This window comes from Phascolarctos cinereus, unplaced genomic scaffold (assembly GCF_003287225.1).
Source record: "Phascolarctos cinereus isolate Bilbo 61053 unplaced genomic scaffold, phaCin_HiC Scaffold_4;HRSCAF=312, whole genome shotgun sequence".
Taxonomy (NCBI): domain Eukaryota; kingdom Metazoa; phylum Chordata; class Mammalia; order Diprotodontia; family Phascolarctidae; genus Phascolarctos; species Phascolarctos cinereus.
In genome coordinates, this window is record NW_027555847.1 from 545,856,168 (window position 1) to 545,883,888 (window position 27,721).

Sequence of the window (27,721 nt, forward strand, 5' to 3'; positions counted from 1 at the left end):
CCTCTAGGCTCCAGCAGACCTCAAAGGCTACTTAAGAACTTTATGTGACATCATTCCAATTCCCACTACTTGCCCTTCTGCCTCCACTTCAGTTGGAAGGTAGTTCTTTTAAGTGGCAAATGATATAGAGAATAAATGCCTCATGCCATGTGAAAAGCCAACATTCTCATGAGCATTAACAGATACCACAGTACCTTTGAGGCCACAAACTATTAACTACTAATGTCCAGGCCAACTTCAAGGAAAGTGAAGAAAAGCCAAAGCAATAAGGATGATCTCATTTAAACCTCCATAATCTCATGGCCTGTCAGGGCTTAAAATGAATGCTTTCCATTGTTCCATGCAGATAAAATTTGGAACTGTCCATCTGAAAGATCAGATTATAGGTTACTGTTTCATATCCTGCAAGATAATCAGACTCAAAAGGATGGGTTATAAATATACCCAAATCACCTGACTGAAGATCTCTTGCTTTGCTATGTAATCTTTTGAGCCACAGAATATTAGTACTGATGATCCCATGTGAATAAAGTTGCAATCCCTTCAAAATAAATGAAAATACAGTCTATTAAATTAGAAGCAATTACATATTCATAAGGCCTTAATGGAGAGTGTCCAGGAGAAAGAATAACAGGTAACCAAGGTGACTAAGTGGAAAGTTTCTGAGTAGAAAGTTTGAGCAAAAAGATGAGTCTGTTAACATTTCTAATTCATTCATTTAACAGATATTATATGATTGCCTATACTCTACCATGCAAGGCACAGGATTAGGTATATATATCTTCTTTTGAGGACGACATCTGTAGTAAACCAAACCTCTTGAGTGAAAAGAAGGGCACAGCCTATCACACACTCAACAAGACAGACTTTTTATTTAGTCTTTAGCATCCCACAAGAATGTGCCGGATGAACAGAAATTACAAGAGGGAAAAATCACTCCTCCAGAGCCACAAGCCACATTCTGTTGCCTTAAATGAACACCAATTATTATACAACTGCGAAGTAAATCTCTTCTGTCCTAAGTTTGGCTTCTACAACTCTTATCCTTCTCCCTGGAGTTTATTAGAATCTAGTCTGTATCATCACGGTCCCAATTCTTGGGAGCCTCATAGGATGGTGCCCCACCAAATGAAAACAAAAATTCCTACATATCTAGACCTAAGGTTATTAAATTCCCTAATATAATTAAGTCAGTGCAACCATGGGGAAATCACTAAAGTACTGCTTTATTTCATTCAGTCCAGAAAATAATATTGCTTTTGCAACCCAGAAAAATTATTTCTCCCTAGGGTTGCTGTGGCTAAGTCATTAAAAGTAATGGCTCTGAAAACTTATTTATTACTGTTTTTTTTTAAAGTGCTGAAAAGCTGTGAACAATTGTTATTAAACTAATTAGCCTTTCAAGGAGAAGTGATAGGTGGTGACAATACCCTGATGCCTCAAGGGAGACATAAGTGGTATACTTTGCCTACTTCAACCTCCACTCCCTTCTGGCAGACTCATACAGTTTCCTTCTTTCTTTGTTTCCTCTCCCCACAGCAAGTCTATCCTCTTCTTTTTTTTTCTTTCCTCTCTTCCATTTTAACTAACCATAATATAAGTATTGTTTTTGTTGTTAATAATAATAGGTAACATTTACAAGACACTTGAAGGTTTACCAAGTTCATTTGATCTTCACAACAACCAACCCCAAGATGTACGTCCCATGAGTAGTATTTGCCATATTTTACAGATGAAGAAAAGGAGACAAGGAAGCCATCTTCAAGGGACTAGGACTTGAACCATTCGTATCAAGCATTACTTCTTTATCCCTAGACACAAAAAGGAGCTGGTGCAAAAGGTTTATCAGAGCCACTGCCTTTTTGAAAGATCCTCTGACCCACAGAGTTTGCAGTGGCACACAGAGAAACCTAGGGAAGCACAAATTATATCCTCTTGATCTTTTGTCATAAGTAAATGTATATTTATTGAATTTATAGACCAGGAACATTTTACACCAATCCTGAGCCTGAATCACTTGAGTGAGTGATCTCAGCTAGCACAGGCCTAGGAGCAGTAACCCATGGTGATACTACTAGTAAACTTTGAGTCAGAATTCAAATCTCTCTCCCTCTCTCCTCTAAGTCCATCGCCATCTCCCCTATACCATCCATACTCAGTTGCTCAGTGTTTAAAATATTCGTTGTATTTGCTAAATGTGTTTATACTGCTGGGTTTTTTTGGGGGGGGGTTGTTTTGTTTTGTTTGTTTAGGCAATTGGGGTTAAGTGACTTGCCCAGGGTCACACAGCTAGTAAGTGTCAATTGTTTGGTCTGAGGCTGAACTCAGGTCCTCCTGACTTCAGGGCTGGTGCTCTATCCACTGAGCCACCTAGCTGCCCCAAATGCTGGTTTTTACTAATTAAAAACTGGAGAAATTCAACATTTTACAATTCTACATAAAATAGCCTATATCAAGTTAGGCCATTATGAACATCTGATTTTGACTCCTTTGTACCAGAGGAGGAAAAGGAGCTTTATTCCTCACTCCTAAGTTAGAGATATATAGCCAAAACATTTTTAAAAAGAGTAATGGTAAAACATAAAAAGGTGACAGATTTCAAGAATAATTTGTTAGTAAATAGCTGTTTTTATTGCCAAGGGAGTCAGACTACTTACAATTTAGTCTGTTCCCCTACAGGGTTTCTGATACAACAAAACATTCAGCACAGAAAAGATTTTGTGAATTCCAGGCTTGAAGACAAATGGAAGCCATTTCCTAGCAAAATGTTCCTAGCCACGTTCCTAGCAAAATATTACTGAATTTGGGGGGAGGGGGGATGGAGTTGGAAGAGACCTCAGTGGCTAACTAGTTGAACCTATACCCTTCCAGCCTGTGCTGAAAACCTACAAAGGAAAGGGAACCCACTGCCTCTTAAAGGCAGCCCACTGTCAGCAAGGTTTTCCCCACTGAAATTAAGCCCAAATTTGCCACTCTGCAACTTGTTGTGCTGTTCATCTCCTCTGAAGCTTATAAGAATAAGTTCAAAGTGTTTTCTATCTCATAGCCTTTCTTAAAGATGGTTATCATTTTCCCCCATAAATCTTTTCTTTTCCAGTCTTGATATTCTCAGTTCCTTCAACCTTCCTTTTAAGACATGGACTCATAACAGACTCAATACTTCCTGCCTTAGGTATCTTTGCCTTTAAATCAGAGGCTCCCAAATTTATTTGGCCTACCACCCCCTTTTCAAAACAAAATTACTCAGTACCCCCCTGGAAATCTACTTTCTTTAACCCTTTAACAGTTTTTTTTCTGTCATTTCAAAAATATATAATTTTTTTAATGACATGTTTTAAATTTAATAATTTATTGTAAATTTGTGGATTTTTTCCTGCATTGAAATTTTGATGATGCAATACTGCATCATGTAACCATATACTACTGCATTGTAAACAAGTCATTTCATGCATATATTTCTGTCAATGCATGCTGGACTTCCCCACAATGTGCAACAAGCTCACCTGCCAACATTTGCTTGTTAAGACCTGTTGGTGGACTTGACCACTGATCAGTTATAACTTGTATTTTGTGTGTTTATTTGGAAAATAATGTAATCACTACAACTTTAACTCTGTTATACAACAGATGAAACATGCACTAACAGTTTTTCAGAATTTTCTTATCATCTCTTCTTTATGCTTCCACCCCCTCCATTTATATTCAACACCTCTCAATTGCACTGGAGGCTACCACTGGGGGGGGAGGCCTGAATCAGTCCAGCACCCCCAAGGAGCAGTATTGCTCATTTTGGGAATCTCTGAAGAGCAATACAACCATTTTATTTGCATGGAGGATGATAATACAAAACCTTTATTATTTAGAGGGATACATAAGAAATAAACGGCAAATACTGAAAAAGAAAACTTTGAAAACACAAAGGAGAGAACATCCATCAACAGAAAAGGGCAAGGAATATATTCTGCCCACAAAATTAGGTAATATACATTGATTCTACAGCACTCATATTCTGTTCCCTTGCCAACATACTTTGACATGTCTTAACACTGAGTAACAAAGTGAAAAATAGTTGCTCTTGAATTCTATTTGCAAAGATTTTATTCTACTAATGACCCCAATTTTCTCATTAACAGGGATGTTCACTTAAAAGAATTATATAACATATACAAAGATCATATGAAGTAGAGCTGAGACCAGACTGGACCTATTATCCAAAGATCTTTAGCCATCACCTAGCTGCACACCACTCAAGTCTCTGGGAAGACAAATAAATCCAAAGGAGTATTAAACCATTATTTATATTTTTTAAAGCCTGCAACCCTGGAAATGTCATTGCAAAAATGGAAACAAGTGCTTTTCCCATGAAACTCAATATAGTTTAGGAATTAAAAGACTTTACTTTCAATATCAGTTCTCCTATTCATTACCTGTACGTCCTTTTCAAGAGCTGCAGTTTCCTCATTCTATAAAAGATGGAGATAACCTGCCCTATATATCTGAGAGGGTGGTTGTGAGGATCAGATCATTTTGCTACCTCAATATATTGATATTCTTCTTCTACTACCACCAAAAGTCTTCAGTTCCCCAAAACCAGTGTCTTCAATGCAGGAAGAAAGTAGCTGAAACATCTAAGGTGATGACTTACCCATAAAAAACAGCTACTCACACAGAATTATTCATTTTACTTCTATGCACACAATAGCTATGAGGCAGAGAAGAGGAAACAGGAGAAGGGAAAAAGGGGATAGAGGGACACAGGAAAAGAGTGAAGCTATGTATGTTACCAGCATCAGCATGCTACTGTTACCCACATTTTAAAAACAATACTCTAAATGTACAGAATTAAAGGCAAAAAAAAAAGAGCAAAGCCTAGCTGCTTGTCAATGAAGCCAGCCAGATGAAATGCCATTTTTCCCTAGAAATCTTTCCTCAGACCCAATCCCTCTTTCAAAAGCTACCAAGTCATCAAATAGTTCCCATGATGTGTTTGAGCTTTAGTCAGCTCACTTTTCACATAAGGATAATACCTTACTTGCCAAAAGGCAAGAGCCTGGACTACATGATTCTGAGGTTCCATTCAGTTCTAAGATTTAAAAGTGTTTTTGTACTACAAGATTGAAACCACTTTTTTAGAAAAGCAATGTCACTTAAAATACAGAACTAAAATCAGAGGACATCACAGGGCAAAGGAAACTGCATAGTGTTGAATTTAGATCAACTCCACCTTACTAATTAAAACACAAAAAAGTCCAGTTATTAAAAAAAAAAGAAGTTTGAGTCCAATGTCAAATTTTGTATGAGAACCCTTTGCGTGTTCAAGAAACAATCTCCTCATTACACCATAAGGGGCCTCTGACACTCAAAAAAGAAAACCAGCAATGTCTGCAATCTCACCAAAGGCATCTTACAAAGTTTTCTCCAAACTTGAAGTTCCAGAAGGATAAGAGGGGGCTTCTTTAGGAAAGAAGTTCTTCAGGCTGACTTCAAAAAACATGGAAAGACTTGTATGATCTGATGCTGAGTGAAGGGAACAGAACCAGGAGAACGTTGTACACAGTAACAGCCATGTTGTGTGATGACTAATAGACTTAACCTAAGCAATTGAAGGAACTAAGACATCTCCAGAGGCCTCGTGATGGAAAATGCTATCTACATCCAAAGAAAGAACTATGGAAGTTGAATCACTATCATTTTTTTTCCTCTTCTGTTGAGCTTTGTTTCCCCTTTCTGATGGTTCCTCCTATTGTTTTAATTTTTACTTGCAACTTCACTAATGTGGAAATATGTTTAATAGGAATGTAAATGTACAGCCTACATCAGATTGTGCACTGTCTTGGTGAGGGTGGTGGGGAGGAAGGGGGAGAAAAATTTTAAACTCAAAAGCATATGGAAGTAATTGTTGGTACATCAAAATAAATTAATAAAATTTAAAAAAAGGAAAGAAGTTCTTAATTATCAGTACTGGGGAGAGCATGAAGTCAAAAGAATGCTGGATTTGAGGAGAACATTATACACAGTAACAGGAACACTGCACAATAACTGACTTTGATAGACTTAGCTCTTCTCAGCAATGCAATGATCTAAGACAATTCCAAAAGACTCATGATGGAAAATGCTATGCACATTCAGAGAAAAGAACTATGGAGTCTGAACGCAGATTGAAGCATGCTATTCTCTCTCTCTCTCTCTCTCTCTCTCTCTCTCTCTCTCTCTCTCTCGTGGTTTTCCCCTTTTGTTCTGATTCTTTGTTCACAATGTGACTAATGTGGAAATACATTTAATATAATTTGTACGTATATAGCCTATATCAGATTACATGCCATCTTGGGGAGTGGGGAGGGGAGGGACAGGAGAAAATTTAGGACTCAAAATCTTATAAAAGAAAATGTTGAAAACTAAAAATATATCAATTTTTTTTAAAAAGAATACTGTATTTGGAATCAAATCCTGATCCTGCCACTTACTTTATGTGTGACTTTGAACAAATCACCTAACCTTTCTGTGCCTCAGGTTTCTCATCTGTAAAAAAATTGAGTACGAAGGAAGCTGGGGAAGCACTTCGAACCAGACGCCTTTAAGTTCCTTCCAGTTCTGAATTTATTAACCTATGATCCTACTAAGAAAATAGAATAGATTGCCTTAAAAAATAACAAGCTAACAATTAAAGTATTTAAACAAAGGCTAAACGACCATTTTTCAGAGATGTTAGAGAGATGTTATCATACAAGGCACTGAAATATATGATTTTTGAAATCCCTTACAACTGAAAAGATTTTATAATTCTGTCTAAACAGTTCATATTGCTAGGACTATTAGGTATCATATATAACCTTCATCTCCTGTTCTTATCTCAAAACTCCTACTTGTGAGTAAAATGTTGTCTACTCACCTCTCTACAACAAAGAAGTGGTGATGGTAGTGAAACTTAAAAAGCTACCAAACCTCTTCCTTCTGTTTTGAAGTTCTCTCAATACAGCTCGCCCACACTACGAATCAGGATCTCATTTTAAGCTACTTCTCTATGTGGCTGTACCAGCCTATATTGAAAACAGCAGGGTTGATATGGAAAGCATGCTACTTGAAACTGAACATCGAGCATTATATTTTTTCCAAAATCATTTCATTAAGTCCAAAGTCCCAAAACCAGAATGAGCCTTTCTTTTCATGTCTTATGATATAGGCCTATTGCTGCCTCATACATTTCCTTCCAGGGTCACAACTCTACTTCTTTTCTTGCTTGCAGAATGAATTACTTCAACTCCACTTTAACACCACTCTGGTAGTAACTTTTAAAGCTGATGTTAGCCATCCATTCAGTACTTTTAAAAACCATGACCCTTTTTTTTTTGACAAAAACTACCAGGAAAACTGATCATATGTTTGGCAGAAAATATTTAGATCAGTTTTTATTTCCACAATAAGTTTCAAATGGATTCTCAGCCTACTGTTTGAAAAAAAAATAAATAACACCCACACAATGGGTTGAGATCAGGAGAATGAAAGGAGATTTCACAGTTATGAGGAGGAGAATTGTAAAACCAAAGGATAGAGGTATAAAATTAAAATGCATGTGTACAAACAAAACCAAGAGGAACTAAATTGGGAAAAATAATTTAATCAAATAACAGAACAAAATATGCTATAGGAAACTGATACAAAAATATGAGACTAAGAACCATTTCCTAGCTCAAAAGATAGGAACAAATGACCTTCACAATTAAGAAATGCAATTAACAAACAAAATATTACAGGAAATCAATCACTAAGAGAAATGAACATTTAACAATACTGGTTTCACCTCACATTAAACTGGCAAACATAAAAAAAAAAAACCCAAGCCAGCAATACCCGTTTAAGACAGGAGCTATTAATATACACTGTTGGTAGAGTTTTGCACTGGTCCAAACATTGCAACAATTTGGAACTTTTCAAGAAAAGTCACTAAACTATTTGAACTCTTTGAACCATCTGTCTACTATAAGGCATATAACAAAATGAGGTCAAAGAGGGATTGAAGTGAGGGATAGCCCCCTGTGGGCACTTTTTGTGGAAGAAACAAGAAATTTGTGGTAGAAACACAGAAACTAGGGAAGATTTGTATGAACTTATGCAACGTGAAGAAAGCAGGATCAAGAGATGTTTCATGGAAAGAAAAATACTAAAATAAAATTCAGATTAAGTTAAATAACTAATATTAATCAGAAGACATGAAATATGTTTTTTCACAGGTTGATGGCGTTTTTGGGTGTGAAATAGTGTGTCAACAATGTGTCAGTTTCACTTGCTTAACTGTTTTTGTTACAAAAGGGAATGGGGGGCAGAGATAAACATATAAATGCTGTTTTTTAAAAAAGCAATACATTTAAAAAACAAAACAAAAAAATAAATTCTCTCAACATAAATAGCCCCAATAACTTATGGCAACTCATAAAAACCAAAATTACCAGTGTCCAAGTTCACACTTCTCTACTCCTAATCACCTTCACTGGATACAAATTTTTTTTGTTCTCCAACTCAGAACTACTGGGAAGTATATAACCTAGAGAGATGCTGTATCCTAAGCAGATGAATAGATATACAAAATTAACATGTGGTGAGAAATAAATAAAGGAGATTTGTTCCATATGCACATTTTAAGTTCTAAATCAAATAAGAAGGCAATGTTCAGAACACAGACCATTCATAACTTGGTGATTATCTGCTGTGTAAATTAAGAAACTTCAAGGAAAGGACTGGTGAATACAAATCAAGTGTCAGCAACCGCTCCTAGCCTGCAAAAATGTATCAATCAGGTACAAGAGTTACGTTTACATATCCATCAAATAACCTGAATATGCAACAGAAGCACAAATTACCACCCATCACCACCATGATTCACAAATGTGTATTTTAGTATTCCATAGGTAATGAAAGCAACATGGCATGGTAGAAAGAACATTGAACTAGACATCTAGTTCAGGTTCTGTCACCAGAGTATAACTAAAGGAAGAGCAACCAAGGTTTTATCCCAGGATGCTGGAATTTAGAGGTCCCAGAAAGAATTTATACCTCTTCAACAGTACAGAAACAAATTAGCTTGTCAACTCTTAAACAAAAATAATCAGAAAGAGGTTTCCAGTTAGCAAGTGCTTCTTCCCCACCTGCACACCCTATCCAAACCTCCTTCCTATACCATGAGGGTGTCTTTCTCTCCTACTTCAAAATGAAAATATCTTATGTTGATTTAAGGGTGTTATTCCTGCTGTTTGCCAAAGGTGCATTTTGGGAAGGTATGAATAGATATTAGATATTAGAACACCTCAAAGGAGACGCAGGATGCAAAAATTTAGAGAATCCACCCCAGATGTTCACATGGACTATTTGTGCCTGACCTGTAGTAGAGCATTTTGAGGTCATATTGGTCTGATCAGCCACAGTCAGACACACTGAAACTTTACTCCAGCATAATGATGTTATTTTGGTCCTCTTCAAGAATGACGGACAACAACCAACCAACCAGAACTAAATGTGTGACTATGTATGTGTATGTAGCAATGACTCTGAGTCCTAGTTCTCTCCTCTATCAAATGAAGAGACTGGACCCAGTTCTAACATTCTATGATTCACTCTACCTATAACCAAAATACAAACACATACTGGCCTAGGAAGTGCTACATCATCTAAAGTGAAATAAAGATGAAAAAGGCAAATGATTGCTCTTTCTTCTCTTGGAACTACAATACTTCTCCTGGAGCCTGATGTCTCCTCTGCCATTTAAATGGAAAGGGCACAAGGAGGGATGCTGCAGGCATCAATGACTGCACTTCCACCAAGGGATGCTGGTGGTTTTTATTTTCAAAACAAGTAAGATGTCTTTGGAGAGTTCAGCAGAGGGGAATGGAGAACCATCTCTCTCAATTTATACATCTCACATAACTCAGTATCATCTACATTTCTTTTCTTTTTTTTTTCTTTTGCTTTTTGGTGGGGCGACCGGGGGTTAAGTGACTTGCTCAGGGTCACACAACTAGTAAGTATTAAGTATCTGAGGCTGGATTTGAACGCAGGTCCTCCTGACTCCAGGATCTGTGCTCTATTCATTGCGCCACCTAGCTGCCCCTCATCTACATTTCTTAACTGATGCCTAAGCACCTCCTAGGCAAAGTCTTACCAGTATAGACACCAGGAAATATGAAAGGACTTTAGCACACCTTATCAGCTGAGTTACAAGCAAGAATCTGGCTTAAATAAGCTTCTCAATCTGCTTAAGTAATGGTATACAACTGGCCTGCATAACCTGTGGGCTTGCAGGCCACTTGCAGCACACCAAAGATTTTCAGGTGGCCCACAAACAATGTTGAGGAAAACATCCTCTACATTTTTCATGGGCTGCCCAAAGTCCTTTGGTATGCCCACAGGCCATAAGCAGCCTCCAGGCTGCAGGTTGTACAAGCCTAGTGTTCATGATTAATTTTGTTTCTTAATACATTTGCATCCTCTCAGTATCTTCACCTTTGTTTTATAACCTTTTCGACATGAAAGAAGATGAACAGGATAATTTACAGCCACATTATACAAAAACCTAGAAGACTCATGAGGCCCTCCCTTTAAACTATGACATTCTCACTCTCAAATGCAGAGCATGCATCTCTTCAAAAAGGATTAAATTAAAACTTGACAGAACTAAATCCCCCAGATACTAAAGTGGGTTGCCATTTCCTTCTCCAGCTTATTTTACAGATGAGGAAACTGAGGCAAATAGGGTTAAGTGATTTGCCCAGGGTCACACACATCTCAGGTTAGATCTGAACTCAGGAAGATGAGCCTTCCTGCCACCAGGTCCAGCACGCTACTCACTTTGCCACCTACCTGCCCTAGAAATAGAGGGTGATATGCACCTTAAAACTCTAATGCAAAATACAGCATGTCAAGTGCATAAGAGGTATACAAAAAGTTACTCAAATATTTCCAACTTAGGGGTCAGGGAGAATGAAGAAATCTTGGAGGATGTGTCATTTAAACTTTTGTTTTGTTTCATTTTTTGTTTTTAGGCAATTGGGGTTAAGTGACTGGCCCCTGGTCACACTGCTAGTAAGTGTCTGAGGCTAGAATTGAACGAAGGCCCCTCCTGACTCCTGGGCTGGTGCTCTATCCATTCAACTGGTTTTTAAAGGACAGGTATGATTTCAAAAGGTAGGAGTTATACAGGGAATGGAAGACAAGGCATTCTAGGCTTAAGGAGTAGTGTGAACAAATGCAGGGAGGCAGAAAAACTTGAAATGTGTATAGAAGACTGAATATAGTCTACAGCATCAACAACATATCTAATAGCATAAATTATAAGAATGATAGTTAACACTTTTATAGCATCTATTATGTGCTAAGCACTGTGCCAAATACTTTACAATTATTATTTCATTTGATCTTCACAACAACCCTAAGAGGTAGGTGCCCATTTTATAGATGAGGAAACTGAAGCAACCAGAAGTTAAGTCACTTGCCCAGGATCACACAGCTAGTAAGTGTCTCTCCATACTCTATCCATTGCATCACCTAGCTTTCCCTAAGAAGAGAGTAGCGTGCAAAGCCTGAAGGGAAGGCATGGAAAGAGACTATGGATTACCTTAAATGCCAAAATAGAAAGTTTACATTTTATTTGGTAAGAAAATATGGAGCCACTGGAAGGTTTTGAACAAAAGAATGGCATAGTCATGTCTTTATATCTCTCGGTAGTTAGTATTCACTCTTGTCTCAAGTTATCTAATATTTATGTATCTCTATATATGCTAAATCCCCCAGTAGACTATAAGCTTCTTGAGGGCAGAGAGTGCTTGGTTTTTAGGTTTGTTTCCCCGGGACTTAACCTGCCTTGAACATAGAAGGTGCTTACTAAATACTTGCTAATAACTAATTGTTAGCAATTTTTTTTTAAATTGAAGATTATTCTTACAGTGGTGTGAAGGATGAAAATGAGAAGGATGAAAAGAAAACAAGTTAAGCTGCAGCAATAGTCCAAGAGATAGATAACAAGAGTCTGTACCACTGTTAGCAGAAGAGGGAACAGAAAGAGGAGAATATATATAAGAAACTGCAGAGGTGGAAATGATGAAGCTTGGCAACTGACTGGATGTGAGGAATGAATGACAAGGAAAGAGACAAATATTAATCAAAGTTTTGAGTACAAGTGAATTAAAAGAAATAGAAAAGCCAAGAGGAGGAAAAGGTTAAATATTTTCCATTTTGGATTGTTGAGTTTGAGGCACTAGTGGGAAATCCCAGTGGAGCTATGCCGGTAGGAAGTTATACGTGTATAAATGAAGCTCAAGGACAAAATCAGAATTGCAGCTATAAATTGAGAAGTCATCTCATTGAAGTGGTCATTGAAGCCTTGGGAATGGATGAAATAGCTTGAAGAAGGAGTTTAGCAAGAGAAGGTTGAGGACAGAACCTTTGGAAACCCTCACTGTAACGGATCAGGGAGGATGAGGGGCCAAAAAAAGTGACACAGAAGGAGAGGGACCTGTCCACTAAGTTTTATTTCAGAAGTTTAAAACTTCTGATGTCATTAAAGAGAAAAGAAGAGAGAATAGCCAGACAAGAGTAACTAAGTGGCCAAAAGATGATTTCAATCCTTTGGGATAGCTGGAATTTCTTCACTATGGGCACTCCCTCCACAAATAACTAATCACAGTAACTTTTTAAGTTACTAAATGTTTTTCAAGAGTTGATAAGGCCTAAAATTCATTACTCCTGTGACCAAGCTGAGGATAAGCCTCTCCAACTCAGTCATGCTAGTCACTTGGCTGACCAACACACTATATTCTACATTGCCAGGCATATATTCAAGACATTTCAACTTAGTAGAAACAGCAAAAGTATGTAAATCATTGGCATAGTCTTCAAACACCCTTTATCTCATGGAGATAAAGGTGCCCCATGCATGGAGGTGCCCCAGAATAGAGTTCTTCCAAAAACATAAAAACATAAATAGGCTCTCTTTTTACATATCCCTTTTCCCTCCCATTACCAAATTCCTCCTCCCCCAAAGATTCACAAATCAAAAAGAACCAATCACTGCTTATAAAGGACAATGTTCATGCTACCAAAAAATAAGCTTTGTCAATTTCTACATAAATCCCCTCTGTAACCTAGCCCACCAAGTTATACTGTGGATCAATTCATGTCTTTCCCAATAACTACATTCACTAAAGGTAGATATAACACAGGCCACAAACCAGTGTGACAATCTGATGAAAAAGTTCCATTGCTTTTGTTTGTTTTTTATAATCAGCATTGGAGATGGGACTGCCATTCCTAAGTCATTCTGGGACCCAGTAGCCCTACCAATATTCCTGTCATCTAAATAGAATGCACATAAAACAAGAGTAATTTACTCTTGGGGTACCAAGAGTAAATTATTATTATTGCTTGTTAGAAATTACAATATATTGACTAATTAGCACCCTCTGGTGTTTAATTAATATATAGTTCAAGATTTTTATCAACAGATTAATAACTCTACTGTTCTCAGTGCTAGTCTTCTAAGGAGAGACGACATTTGATAGGGACTTGTCGGTGTATGAGTATGTCATTGTAAATCTGTACAAAAGTCTTTGACCAATGAGTCCTACAGTTTATTTCAACATGAGTATTTTTAAGGAAAATTTTAAATGAATTACATCATTATCAAAGCTTAATTCTCTGTGATAGCAGTGAATTATTATTAACTTATTCTTTTGTAACAAGGATAAACAGTATCTTAATAGGATCCTGGACTTAATGCTTATTAAATTAAGCAATCGTTTCCTTGACAAAGGAGCTTTGACCTCTCCTGACTGCTGTAGTTTTCTTCAAATAAGCACCACCACTGAACAAATCTGGACAGATTTCCTGCCTGGGATTCTGAACTGTGTAGGACCATCTTAATGCTACTTGTTTTGGGTCTCCAGATGCTGAAGAGAACTGGTAATTTAAGATAACTATCCTAGCAATAAAATTCCCTTCTAATCATATTTAATATCATGCTTATTAAATGAAAAGAAAAAAACACCTAAATGATTAAAATCAAACAATCATGCCCATAATTGGAGTTTATGAGTGGGGGAAAGATGCCTGGTATTTTTCATAAACCCAACTCCCCTTTTTTATCGCTGAAAAATGGCAACTGTAAATCACAGTGGTTGTGACAATCCCTGGTGACATCCAAAATGAAGTGTTAAATATAGTAAATGGTCTGTGTTCCTACCTTAAGTGGATGAGTACCAATGTTCTCAGTATTACTCATGACTGAACAGTCATGCTCCGGAGAATGTAAGCTCCTTGAGGGGGAGGAATCCTTCTCATTTTTGTCTCTCTATCTACAGCACCTAGCATAATACCTGGTACTTGGTAGGTACCAAAAAAAAACCACCTTGCTAAATTGAATTAAATAGAGAATAGGACAGGAGTAGTAAGATGGCCAACCCTAGTTAACAAATAAAAAATGAACCTTTAGGATAATGACATTTCAACCAGGTCTCATGAAGAACTTCACTTTCAGAACAAAAGATAAGAGGACATTTGCACTGGCAGAGGAACCACCCACCCTGAAAATATATAAACTATCACAAAGTATTAAAGTAATCTTTTGGCACTGATCACTGTTCCCTTCCTTCCAGATAATCTTTTTTATCTTTAGGGACACCACAATTTTCTTACCCCTCAAAAACAATTATTATTACCTCTCAGGTAAACGTTAAATAAGAAAGGTGCAACATCACTATCTCAGGATGTGCCCTGTTTTCATCCCACTACTAAAAGCATTTATTAAACTTCTCTTACACATGGTCCTGTGCTAAGGTACAGTTCAAGAAAGTTAGAGAAAGGGACTTCTATCCTCTGACACTTTACAGTCTCAGATTGACAGCTGTTAGGTGCCTGTGAGCCCCCCACCACACACACACACACACACACACACACACACACACACACACAACCACCAGAAGATATCTACAGTGTTGTTCCTGACGAATTGCTAAGTGGTTATAGCATTCTGTTCTGGGACCCAGAAAGAAAAACTAAAGCTCTCATTCTTGTTAATCACCATGCCCACACCCTTCTGCTCTGTTCCTAGAATCTCATTTTAGTAGACTGATGGAGTATATTCGGAGTATTTCTTTGATTGGTGAGTGCGACTGCCAGTGCTACTTCTCCATACTGAAAAGTTTGGAAAAGGGTGGGGGGCATCTTGACCACCTATAAATTCCCCAAAAAGGATCTGTCACCTAATTAACATTCTTTCTCATGGGTGAGGTGATCATAAATAGCCAGGCTTTCAGTGATATGCCAACAGTAATGCTCCCTTCAAGTTAACAAAATGAGGCTTTGGAACAAAAAATGGAATAGGCTGCATGCTGAAGCTGTTTACAGGTCAACTGATGTGTATTTACATATGTGCCACACATGATCAAATTCTATCATTACAAATTTGAAAAACATGTTTTTTAAAAAGCATGCTTAAGGGTGATGCTGGGGAAAGCTAGTCACAAATTTCCTATAATGAGTACTTAGTATCAAAGTTCATGGAAACTGTTCCACTTTGAGATGCAAATACATCTAGCTGACGTCAACTACATCAAGAGTGAGGTTTATGGAGGAATAGGGAAAGGACAAAAGCAGGTATGGATCTGTGTCTTTTCACAGGAAAGCTGCCTTTCTAAAGCATATGCAATTATGCTACAAATTCATTTGGAGAACCTCGATCTCCAAACAGCTAACTACCAATTATTTATTACATCAGAGATAGAATGAAAAACTGAAATCCAGACACTGGCCCACCCATTCCAAATCCACTGCTCCACCCCTGGCAGAATGATAAAGAACAAAGAAATGGCAAAAACTGATTGTGAGACGAGCGGTTGGGATAATCACCCCATGACAAATGGATATGACTTTATTATAATCATCAAATCAGGTATTAAGAAAATCATCAAATCAGGTATTAAGAATATAAAACCATCCCAAAATATGATGTTCCCTAAATCCACCATGCAATTATTCTAACACTACATTTACAAAATCCAAATATTTCCAGGGCAAGTAATTAGGCACAGAATACTCTTCTCACTGAGAACAAAGAAGCACAATCTGACAAATTTTGAGCAGAAATGCACAGCACCAACAAAAGAGAAGTTGTAGCTACGTAAAGTAGCACAGACTTCAACTGGTTTGTCAGGACATTTCAGATGAATGTAATATTCTCAATACTCCCTCCATTAGGCTAATTACAAAACTCTGCCACTCACCTACTGAAAAACAAGATTTTCTCTTGATCGATTTCCAAACTATCTAAGTCTTTATTTCCCATGTTTCTAAGGTGAGTTTCTTTTAGGTAAGGTTTTTTTTAATCATTTTGTTTTGTGAGGAGGAAAGGAGCAAGAATTTCTAGATTTAACGAATCCATTATGTAGTATTCTCCTGATTTATATTTGATAAATACAAAGACAATTGGGAAGGAAACCCAAGTAGGATTTCCTTCATTTCATAGGTTTTTATTGAGCAGGTATCTACTAGACACATTGGGGTGAGAAATGATCACACACACACACACAAATAACAGCAATCCATGCTCTACTAAAAGCTTATAATCTACTCAGGGAGATAAAACATACAGAAATAACTCCAAAAAAGATGACTTACAGATGCCATATAAATGATTCAGTCGGTGAAGAGGCAGACTTTTAGAAAATTTGAGGGAAATTTGATGAAGTCTCCACCAGAGTCCCCTAGGAACTTTAACACTGTCTTGCACAAGTAGATACTTAATGTTTGTTGAATTAAATTTGTATGCTATTTATTTTCAATGGTTTCTTGGCTCATACATGGTGTATCTCCTTAGTTTGAAAACAAAGTGGGGCAGCTAGGTGGAGTAGTGAATAGAGCACTGGCCCTGGATTCAGGAGGACCCGAGTTCAAATCCTGCCTCAGACACATAACAATTACTAGCTCTGTGACCCTGGGCAAGTCACTTAACCCCATTGCCTAGCCAAAAAATTTTAAAAAAAAGGGGGGGGAAACAAAAAAGAAAACAAAGGCTAGTTTTAGGAAAGCCACCTGGACACCAGAATAGATCTTGGGAAACCAATTACTAGACCTGTATGGACCATAATTCAACTCACATTGCAAATACCAATTAACCACTAGCACACCTTCCATCCTTCTACCTCCAAGGTCTCAATTCAGTTCCATAAGCAGGAGGATGTGACTGGGATGACCATTATCAAATGAAGGTTGATCAAGATAAGCACGTGCTGCTGATTCTAATTTTGAAAGTCTGATATGACTAAATTAGCAATTAACAAGTATTTATTAAGCACCTACTCTGTGCCGGGTACTGTGCTAGGCACTAGGGTTATAATTACAAAGAATGAAATAATCTATCCTTAGCAAATACCTTGTGTCCTAATGGAGAAGATAACATATAAACAAATGTGTGCATGTGAAAACAAGCACACGTGTGTATCCATGTATTATATACACATATACATATAGCATAAAGTTTACAAATATACATAACTATATATCACAAATATAAAGCTAATAAATACAAATATACTAAATGTACAATAGTTTTAGAAGAGAGGGCACTGGCAGTAGAAAGGTATCAAAAATGGTTTCATGCACAAGATAAAGAAAGAGAGGGCCTCTATGCTGATAAAGTGGGGAGGAAGGGTACTTCCCAGGTACAATGCCAATGCAAAGACACAGAGTAAGGAAAAGAGAGAAGGCCAGCTTGGCTGAATCACAGATTATGGGAAAGGGGAAACCAATGAGGCTTGATATACTGGAGACAACTTGTGGAAGGCTTTAAAATCTTTAAAATCTAAACAGGTGATACCAAGATATGGGCAACCGATGAAAGTTCTGGTCAAAACAATGGGAAATAATCTAAGCAAAGAAGCCTAAAAGATGACTCAAAACTTAAATGCTGAATAGTTCCCACCAAATAGTTTGTCTTTTGCTTGCTCACTATGAACAATTTTGTTATAAATAATAACAAAATGACTTATTGGAAACTCCCCCACAAGATGGTATTATTCACCTTTGGCAACAAAGGTACTCAATGAACCCATCCAGGCCTATTCACAAATTATATTGTCTCCTGTGTGTGTGTGTGTGTGTGTGTAATATCCAATATAATGTATTAATAATAGCTAGACACAAACTTCCATCAGCAAAAATGTTGCACATTTTTCTGGTAACAAAAGTAATACCCTATTTGTAAAATATTTTAGAGTTTACAACATGCTTTGACATATATCATCCATCTAACATGCTTGCAACAACCTTATGGGATTAAGCAGGACAAAATCTCTATTTGGGATTTGGGCTTAGTCAGGCTGTCACTCAAGGTCACACAGTTATTAACTAGAATCTAGGTCTTTTGATTTGCCATTAATACATCACAACAGTTAAATGCTGCAAGGGTATTTCCCAGAATCATTTTTTCATTTGACTTCCATACTTTAAACTATATTATTAACAATATATTTATAATGCAGCAATAGTATTACAGATATGTCCTAGTTTGTTTTTTTCATTCTAAGAATCATAATTCATAGAATAAATCGGAGCAAGTTTAAGCTAGAAAAGAGTTTATCTAAGGAAAGACAGATAACTATATTCAAATACTTGAGAGTAAACTTATTCTATATATACAACAGAAAAAGACTGACGCTGGAGGAGAGAGTGAGGCCAACAACTTTTGCACCATCCTGCCTCACTTAAATCCAATCCACTCGAAAGTCAAGACATCACCCTTGTGATGTCATTGGTCCTCTTTGAGAACAAAGGATAAACAACAACAATATGACTAATGGGTGAAAGTTATGGGGACACAAGATTTTGGTTCAACTTAAGACTAAACTTTCTTAACTTGATTTGACCAAAAATGAAATGGGTCATTTCTGCCTTAGTTTCATAAGATCCTAGACCTACAGTTCAGAAGCCACCTGGCCCTCATTTACAAATGTGAAAACTGAGGCCTATGAAGTTACTGTGGCTTGTAGTTAGTCTCAGAGATGGGAGGTGAACCCAGGCACTGACTCCAAACCCAGTGCTCTATTCTATGGTACCACATTGCCTTATTAGAAAACAGACAGACAGTTCTTGGCCTCAAAAAGCTTATAGTTTAATGGTGAAGACAACACATAAAGGGAAACCACAAAGTGAGGCGGTAGAAAGGCACAGGAGGGAGAACTTTTCTGAGGATGGCAATGTGGCAATGAGAAGGAGGAGGAAAAGGATTCCAGAAAGACTATCTGCATGAAGTGAACCACTTCGAGGATGGTTCTGAGAAGGGATTCACCAATAGAAAAGACACACCACAAGGCCAAGGTTTCTCAAGTGGACAATATGGTTGGGGATGAGGAAGAGGAGAATTCTGGAAAGGGTCCAGGAGTGAGTAAAGTAAAAAATTGATATGGTCCTTCCTGAAGATAGTGTTAGGTTGTTGGTAGTGAATTCTCCATCACTGAAAGCATTTAGGCAAAGGCTAAATAGCTAGAAATAGTGATATGCCACTAAAAGAATCCATACAGTGAGGGGACATTAGATTAGATGATAATGATCTAAACTAAGGCTCCTTTCAACTGTGACACTGTATACCGATTTGAACTTCAAAAGGATTCTTATTTTGCAAAAAGATTTCCTACAAATTATTGGCCGGGGGTGGGTGGGTGGAGAGAGAGCTGTTTTTTAGAGAAGAGATTCTTCAGTGAAAGTACACCTTAAAGTTTGTTTATAGATCAAAAGGCCAAATAGGGATATAAAGTGAAAAGTTTTTGAATCTTCAAAGGGTCGCTTATCTAATGTGTAGAGCTTGTACAAGGCATATGTGTATCTGAAGAAAGGTTTGAAAATTATACCTGTCTGTCTCTACTGGAAGCTTCAAGATTTTTTAAAAAAATACTGATATCTGCTATCCACATCCAGAGAAAGAACTATGGAGTCTGAATGCTAATCAAAGCATACTATTTGCTTTCTCTGTTTTTTGTTTTGTTTCGTTTCTTCTTTCTCGAGGCTCCTCACACTCCTTCTAATTCTTCATTACAACATGACTAATGTGAAAATATGCTTAATAAGAATGTATATATAGAGCCTATATCAAATTGCACACTATCTTGGGGACGAGGGAGGGAAGGGAGGAGGAGAAAATTTAAAACTCAAAAGCTTATGGAAGTGAATGTTGAAAACTAAAAATACATTAATTAATTTAAAAAATATTGATGTCTTTTGTTTTTACATCACTTTCATTTCTAAAATATTCCTGCCTCCTCAATCCCATGATACATATGTTGTAATAAAGGATAAAAAAGGGGGTGGGGAAACAATTCAGCAAAACTAATCAAAACATCAACCATGTCTGACAATATATGCAATGTCCTATTACTGTAGGCTGCAGTGAAGGGAAAGGAGTCACATTTTCTAATCTCTTCTCCAAAGCCAAGTTTGGTCATAATACAATTACAGACCATTCCGTTTCTTTTTCTGTCTCATTCCATTTGGGTAGTAATCACAGAAGGCAGTATTTGAGCCCAAATCCCTTAACGTCACAGTCAGTGCCTTTCCAATATACCATTTTTATTCGTTCATATAAATCTTTCCATTCATCTCTACTTTCTAAATATTTATCACCACTTAAAAGAATGTAATGACTATTACATTCATATATTACAATTCATTTAGTCACTCCTCAGTCAATGGGCATCTACTTTAGTTTGAGGGGCAAGTAGGTGGCACAGTGGATAGAGTGCTGGACCAGGGGTCAGGAAGACCTCAGTTCAAATCCAGCCTCAGACACTTACTAGCTGTGTGACCCTGGGCAAGTAACTTAACCCTACCTATTTGCCCCAGTTTCCTCATCTGTAAAATGAGCTAGAGAAGGAAAAGGGAAACCACACCAGTATCTTTGCCAAGAAAACCCCAAATGGGATCACAAAGAGTTGGACACAATTGAAACTACCTAAACAACGACGACTTTGGTTTCAATTCTTTGCTCCCACAAAAAGTGCTGCTGTGAATATCTTGGTGTATTCAGGACCTTTCCATCTCTGACCTCCTTAGAGTACTATGCCTAGCAACAGGATCTTTGGGTCAGTGTATGAATATTTTAGCCACTTTTTTTTTCTCAGCACAATCCCAAATCGAATTCCAAAATGGACCAATTCACAGCTCCACTAGCAATGTCTTTATCTACTTATCTTTCTACAGCCCCTTAAATATTGAGCCTTTTTTTCATCTTTGCCAATTTGCTTAGGGTGAGGTAAAACCTTATTTGATTTGTTATTTGGTCTAGTATTTCTCTTATCATTAGTGATTGAAACAATCATTCAAATAGTTGTTAATATTTTGCAATTCTACTTTTGAGAACTGTTTGTTCAAATCCTTTGACCATTTACCTGCTGGAGATTGGTTCTTGGTCTTATTTTTATGTTAATTCCCTATAGAGACTTTACATTCATCATGTGATCTGATCTATCAAAAAATAATAAGCCATGGACTGAGATTATTTGGCAGGAAAAATCTGTGCATTTTTAGAGGTAATACGAGACTATAATCCTTTGTTGTGACTACACATTCCCTGAATTTTGCAATGCTGCCTACTTTTCCCACCCCCAGGACTTGGTTCTGCCAATGAAAATAGAAGATAAACATCTTTGAAATTAAAAGTACCAGGGAATGTAAACTACAATTTGGTTTATAAGATGTATCCTGTATACAACTTCCCAAGAGTCGTCAGGAGATATAAAACAAAGGGTGCCTCTTAATAAGAATATAAACAACAATGGTTAGCAACAATCCACAATCACCTTTTCTCCTACCTCATTCCTTCAGTGGATCTATTCTGGTAGTTCCGATACAGCTGTGGAACACCCAGCATGGCCTCTGTGAATACAGCAAGAAATCCCAGCGTTTCCACAAATAAAGCAGAATCAAGAGAGAGGTAAGTGATGTATCCAGTCACTCCCGTGAAAGTTAATACACACTGCACGTAGTCGGTGAACTTGCTCCAGTGCCAGAAGTAGTGCAAATCAAAATCTAACAACAGAAGGAGAGAATGAAGGAAACGTAAAACTTTTAAAGAAAATCTTTATCTGCTAGGTAATTGAGTTTGTTGGCAACATAAAATTCCAACGAGCAATTTCATTATATATTATACACACACATATTTTATTTTCTATTCAGTTGACAGGACAAATGGATTTTCATGGGGAAACCATGGTGGAAACATTACTCTTTCATATGCTATTAGCTGTCAAGTTCAATTCCTTTGGTCAGCTGTGTCAATTTCTTTAAGAAGTGGTGAAACCTTAAATATAAGGGATGTCAACATAAATCTTGTTCACAAGCATTTTCCAGGACTATGTTCTCTGTTCATTCTACTATGCTGTCTCTTTGAATGAGAACATCTGATCAAAGCTGACAATTAAGTGCCACCATAAGTTTTTTTTCTAAATTTAAATTACATTGAAACTTCTTAGCCTTTACATCGTTATCACTTCCTGATGACTATTAAACCCTCCCTCAAAACAAACAGGTACATTTCTTTTAAAAATCAAACCAACAAAACTGGTCATGTCTGATAACATATGCCTTATGCTGCAGTTATAGTCCATCCCCTACTCACCAAGAAAAAGGAAGCGTGTTTCACTGTCAGAACTCTAAAGTCAAGAATGGTCACTCTAGGGATCAGAATTCTAATGCACATCAATGCTACTTTCCTTTACACTATTATTGCTGTGCATTGTTTTCTTAGCTCCATCTACTTCACTCCACATGAATTCACAAATGACTCAATTAACAAACATTTGTTAAGTTCCTCTGATAAGTCAAGGTACTTCACTTAGTGCTGGAGATCCAAAAAACAAAGTGAAACAATGTGAAACAATCTTGCCCTTCAGGGGCACATTCTAAAGGGGAACACAACTTACACATATATTTATACACAAAACATTTACAAAGTAGCCTTGGGCAGGAAAAAGACTTTAAGCAGTAGGGAAGTCCCAGAAAAGACCTCCCAGAAGGTGGAACTTGAGGTGAATCTGGAATTAAATTAAGGATTCTAAGAAATGGAAGGGAGGAGAGAGTCCTTTTAGGTGATGAAGAGCAGGCAGCATGAAGGCACCAGAGGGAGAGATAAAGGTCTCACGTTAGGAACTTCAGGAAGGCCATGTGATCCTAGACATAACAGGAAGCTGCTGGAATTTTATCAAAGTGAAGAAGTATATGTGTGATATGGTGAGACCTGAACTTTAGGAAAAACAAAAATCCACCCAAGTTTCTCTGTATTCTTCCTATTTGTCTTAACTGATGTCAGAACAATATTCCATTAATTTATATACTATAATTTGTTCAGCCACTCTCCAATTGAAGGGCACCCACTTTGTTTCCAATTTTTTAATTTCCACAAAAAGAAATCTTTACACATAAGAAGTCTTTCCTTCTTTAATCTTCTTAGGGTACATGGGTCAAATGATATATACAGCACTACTGTAAATTAAATAAGAAATTAGAATAATAAATTGTGTTTGAGAATCTTGACTGTTATGCATTAGTACAGGTAGCAAAGAGAGACCAACTAAGAGATATTTGATGTGATCTCCCACAAGATAATGAGAGCTAGTAAGGATGGTAATGGTTATAGAAGTGAAGCATCACTGAAGATGAATGGGCAGGGCTTGGAGGATGACTAGAAAAAAAAGGATGAAGCAGGGGTGGGGGGGAAGTGTATTAAAATTTTTTAAAAATTAAGTCCAGGAGACTAGAAGGATCAATGTCATCACTGATGGCACCAGTCCTCAAATCCTGGCACTAGAATTCACTTTCAATGCTCATTACACATTACTCCCCTTCACATGTTCAGCATTCCTGCAAACCCATATGTCTTGCTATTCCTCACATATGACACCCCATCTCCCATCACCACCATGCCTTTTCAAGTGGGGACTATGCCTAAGGCCTCAACCACCTAATGAAACAAATATCTATTAAGTATTTATTATGACAGGCACAGTGCCAAATACTGCTTACATACTAACAGGGAAGATGCCTATGCCAAACTTGCACTCCACCAGTCAATGACAGAACTAGGAAAAGAACCACACCCACCAGTTAGCAAGGACTTGTTCAGTCTTTCATCTCTTAGCTCCTATTCTCCCACCGTAGGAGGCTAAAGGATATAGCAGTGATGTGTGTCTATGAGATAGATACAGAGCAGGTACAAGCTAACTTTAAAAAACAAAGTACTGGAAAAGGCCTCCCACAGAAGTGGTCATTTAAGCTGAATCTTAAAGGAAGCCTCTTATTCTGAGAGGTTAAGGTAAGGGGAAAGAATTCCAAGCATGGGGTGAAGACTCAGTACAAAGGCCCAGACACAGGAGATACAGCATTATGTATGAGGAATTACAAGCAGACCATTATGAACAGGCTGTAGAGTTCATGGAAACAAATAATGTGTAATAAGACTGGAAAAAGAAAGTAAGGGGGCATAATTCTCTTCAAAGCTCAGGTCTAGTGCTACCAACATGAGACCTTTCCTGATGCCTCTCAGATGCCAGCACCTCTCCTTCCCCAGAAATTACTTCAGCTATAATTAGACAGAGTACCCCAGAAGTCTTGGGGCAGGCTTAAGCTTGTTAAAGACTATGAACAATTTTTTTTTGTTTCTCACAACAGAATGCTAGCTGCTGCTGCTTTTTTTTTTTGCAAGGCAATGGGGTGAAGTGACTTGTTCAGGATCGCACAGTTAGTAAGTGTCAGGTGTCTGAGGCCACATTTGAACTCAGGTCTTCCTGAATCCAGGGCTGGTGCTCTATCCACTGAGCCATCTAGCTGCCCCCAGAATGCTAGCTTCTTGATGACAGAGACTACTTCACTTCTTCCTTAGTTTCTCTAGAGCTTGGCAGTAGTAGAAGCTTTATAAATGCTTGTTGATTGATGGATTTCTGTAGTAAAGACAGTACATTATTAAGTAATGAATCTTCAAAAGGCATTTCCCTTAGAGAAGTGAAAGAAAAACTTTTTAAAGTTTTTTTTAAAGTTTTGTGCTTGTTTGTTTTTGTTTTTGTTTTTTTACCTAAGATACACAGAAACTCAACAGAGGACTTGCCCAGAGTTACATTAAATCAATCAATGATGGGCCTAAGAACAGAATCATATTTGCCATCTACTTGTTTTGTCCTTCATTTCTGAGCTTCAGTACTCATAATGAAGGAAGGAAGGAAGGCTACAGGTTTCAGAAGTGATATATGTCAATCAGCCAATACACATTTATTAAATACTGGCATGAGAAATGGCATCCTCAGTATTGTTCCAAATGTAAACTAAACTCCTTCATAAGCACCATCAGTGCCTAATTTCCTCTTCAGAATGAATGGAAATTGAATAGGTACACATAAGAGTCTGCTACTAAGTAGATAATGTCATATTTACCACTAGTGTTTTCTTCCTGGACCATAATTTTGCCGGTGTCTATTCTAATGATTAAACTAGTAGTGTGTGTCATAGAAGCAGATTTTGCCAAGCAGTTTCAAACAAACCAATCATCCACTTTTACAAATGTTTCCAAAGGCACATACTGAAGGTTATAAACAACGCTAAAAGGACAATAAACAGGAATCACATACCTCCCTCCTGTCAAGATATCAGGAGACATTTGCAAGAGCTAAAGCCCAGCAAGCAAGCTGTGCCCTGAGCTTGGCATTACAACAATCCTTTGCACTCACTCTCTGGATGACTTAACCGTCTGGCAAAATCCCAGAATTGTTTCATATAATTATTGTATTGCTCTGACCAGCACCAGATGTTCTCTGAGCTCGGACAAGCATGGACATATACCCACGTTCCAGTCATGAAGTCCTGCTATGAATCAAACTTGTCTCACTGTTGCTATCACCCCTCACTGTCAGGGCTACAGCTCACTGCATAGCCATAGGTATAAATATTGAGATGTGCCCACACTAAACCAAGTCCCCCCCCCCTTAAGGGGGAAGCCCTGACACAAGTGTCCTTGCTTACAAGCCATTTCCCTCACTTTGAAATTAAACTTCTGTTTGATTCCTGACTCTCCCATCTCTAGCCTGCTCTGTTTGGCTCTGGCAACCCACAGGTTAGAGGCTAGTTCCATTCAGTTGACACTCCCATCAAGGTCTTTTGAACAAAATCAGCTATGCTGACACAAAAGTCACATCCTTCACCACAGCTGCTGAATGTGTTCTCTGTACAAGCTGTCTTTGTGACTGCAGAAGAACAGGGGTAAGGGATAAAAGGAAGTGATGAGAGAAGAGTAAACCTATTACAGGGTATAAGGCATGTCCTATCAGAAAAGTATACCAGACCATTCCTCCAGCCCACTCCTTCCCCACAATAAAATCAAATCTGGTAACTAGAAAGTTACGAGCTAAAATTTTTGTTTGTTTGTTTTTATTCAGGCTAGACTGGCAATACCATAACAGAAAGGTGAAAGACTGTCAGAACAATTCCATTAGTGTATACACTAAGATGGCAAGACAGATTTCCTGGCATACTTTTTCCATGCTCAGTCTGCCACAGAACCTGGCTGCATCAAGCCTTCAGAAAGGTTATCAACACTGAGAAACTAAAGCAAATTTCACCAAAATTGAAACAGCAAAACCACCCACAAAATCTGCCCCCATGTGATTAAGCTGATGTATAATACCTAATAAGTACAAAAGAAATTACTCAGACCACATTTTCTCTTTTTAAAAAAAAAGCTACCATTCTTTCCCAGGAAAGTCTGGAGTACAACAAAGAAAAATTAGCATTCTTTCCTACTTGCTTGGAAATAACTCATCCCAAGCAAAAAGGTTAATGGATAAGTGAGCTTATATGGATGCGAATGCTAAGGAGTAAGAGTTTGACAAAAGTTCATACTGTAAACAAATTTTACTTACTAGCTTTTAAATTTTTGTAACTTAAGAATTATGCTAATGATTTTCTTAAAAATAACAAATTCAAATAAGTAACTATATAGCTGCAGTTTCACTGTGGATGTAAGGATCTACAGAACAAGATCACTTAAGAGATTAAAGATATTAAATTCCAAATACTTTAAATTTCCAAAGTCCTCAAAGGCAAGTTCACTCTTATCAATTTTCCCACAGTGCTCTAAAACTAAGTGATAAGTATTATCCCAATTTTGTACATGAGGAAACCTTCCAGAGCCAAAGGCAGTGGCTATAAACACATATATGAGGTATAAACGGATCTCAAGAGTTATCATTTCCACCCCACAGTTGATAGGGTACTGCATGGCCCTTTCCTTTTCTCTCCTATAAAAAGACAAATCAAAAGGTAAAACCTGAATGTTAGAAAGTTTTTTTTAAAGTTCACACAGAAAAAGAATGTCATTTACAAGTTGGTAAAAATAAAATTGTCTATTTAAAATACCAGAAAGTCAGGGCTAGGAGACTGAGGAAATAAAAACATGGTGAACAACTCACAAATGAGTACAACTGTTTGTGACATTTAATTAACAAGAATCCTGGACAAATCAGTGTCCAGGCAGAACAATGAACAAGTTGAAAGGTTAATTGGTGCCAAATGCCATGACAGCCTGAGCTCTGTTCGTTTATCACTCATAGAGATAAGAGCTTTGGGCCTTTCCCTTCCCTCCAAGTAATGGAGAGAGGCATGCAATATTAAAAGGAAGCATAAGAAGATTCAAGGTTATTTTTATATTTAT

The 27,721-nt window shown here is 37.4% G+C and overlaps 1 protein-coding gene across 3 annotated transcripts in view; it reads right to left on the minus strand.

The window, feature by feature from the left end:
- The window catches only part of SLC66A2 (solute carrier family 66 member 2), a 169,179-nt gene that overhangs the window by 52,321 nt on the left and 89,137 nt on the right, over positions 1 to 27,721 (minus strand). For all 3 annotated transcript variants that reach the window (XM_020986903.2, XM_020986901.2, XM_020986902.2), the window contains one exon: positions 21,840 to 22,056. In XM_020986903.2, coding sequence (XP_020842562.1) covers positions 21,840 to 22,056 — 217 coding nt within the window. The remainder of the gene's footprint in view (positions 1 to 21,839; positions 22,057 to 27,721) is intronic.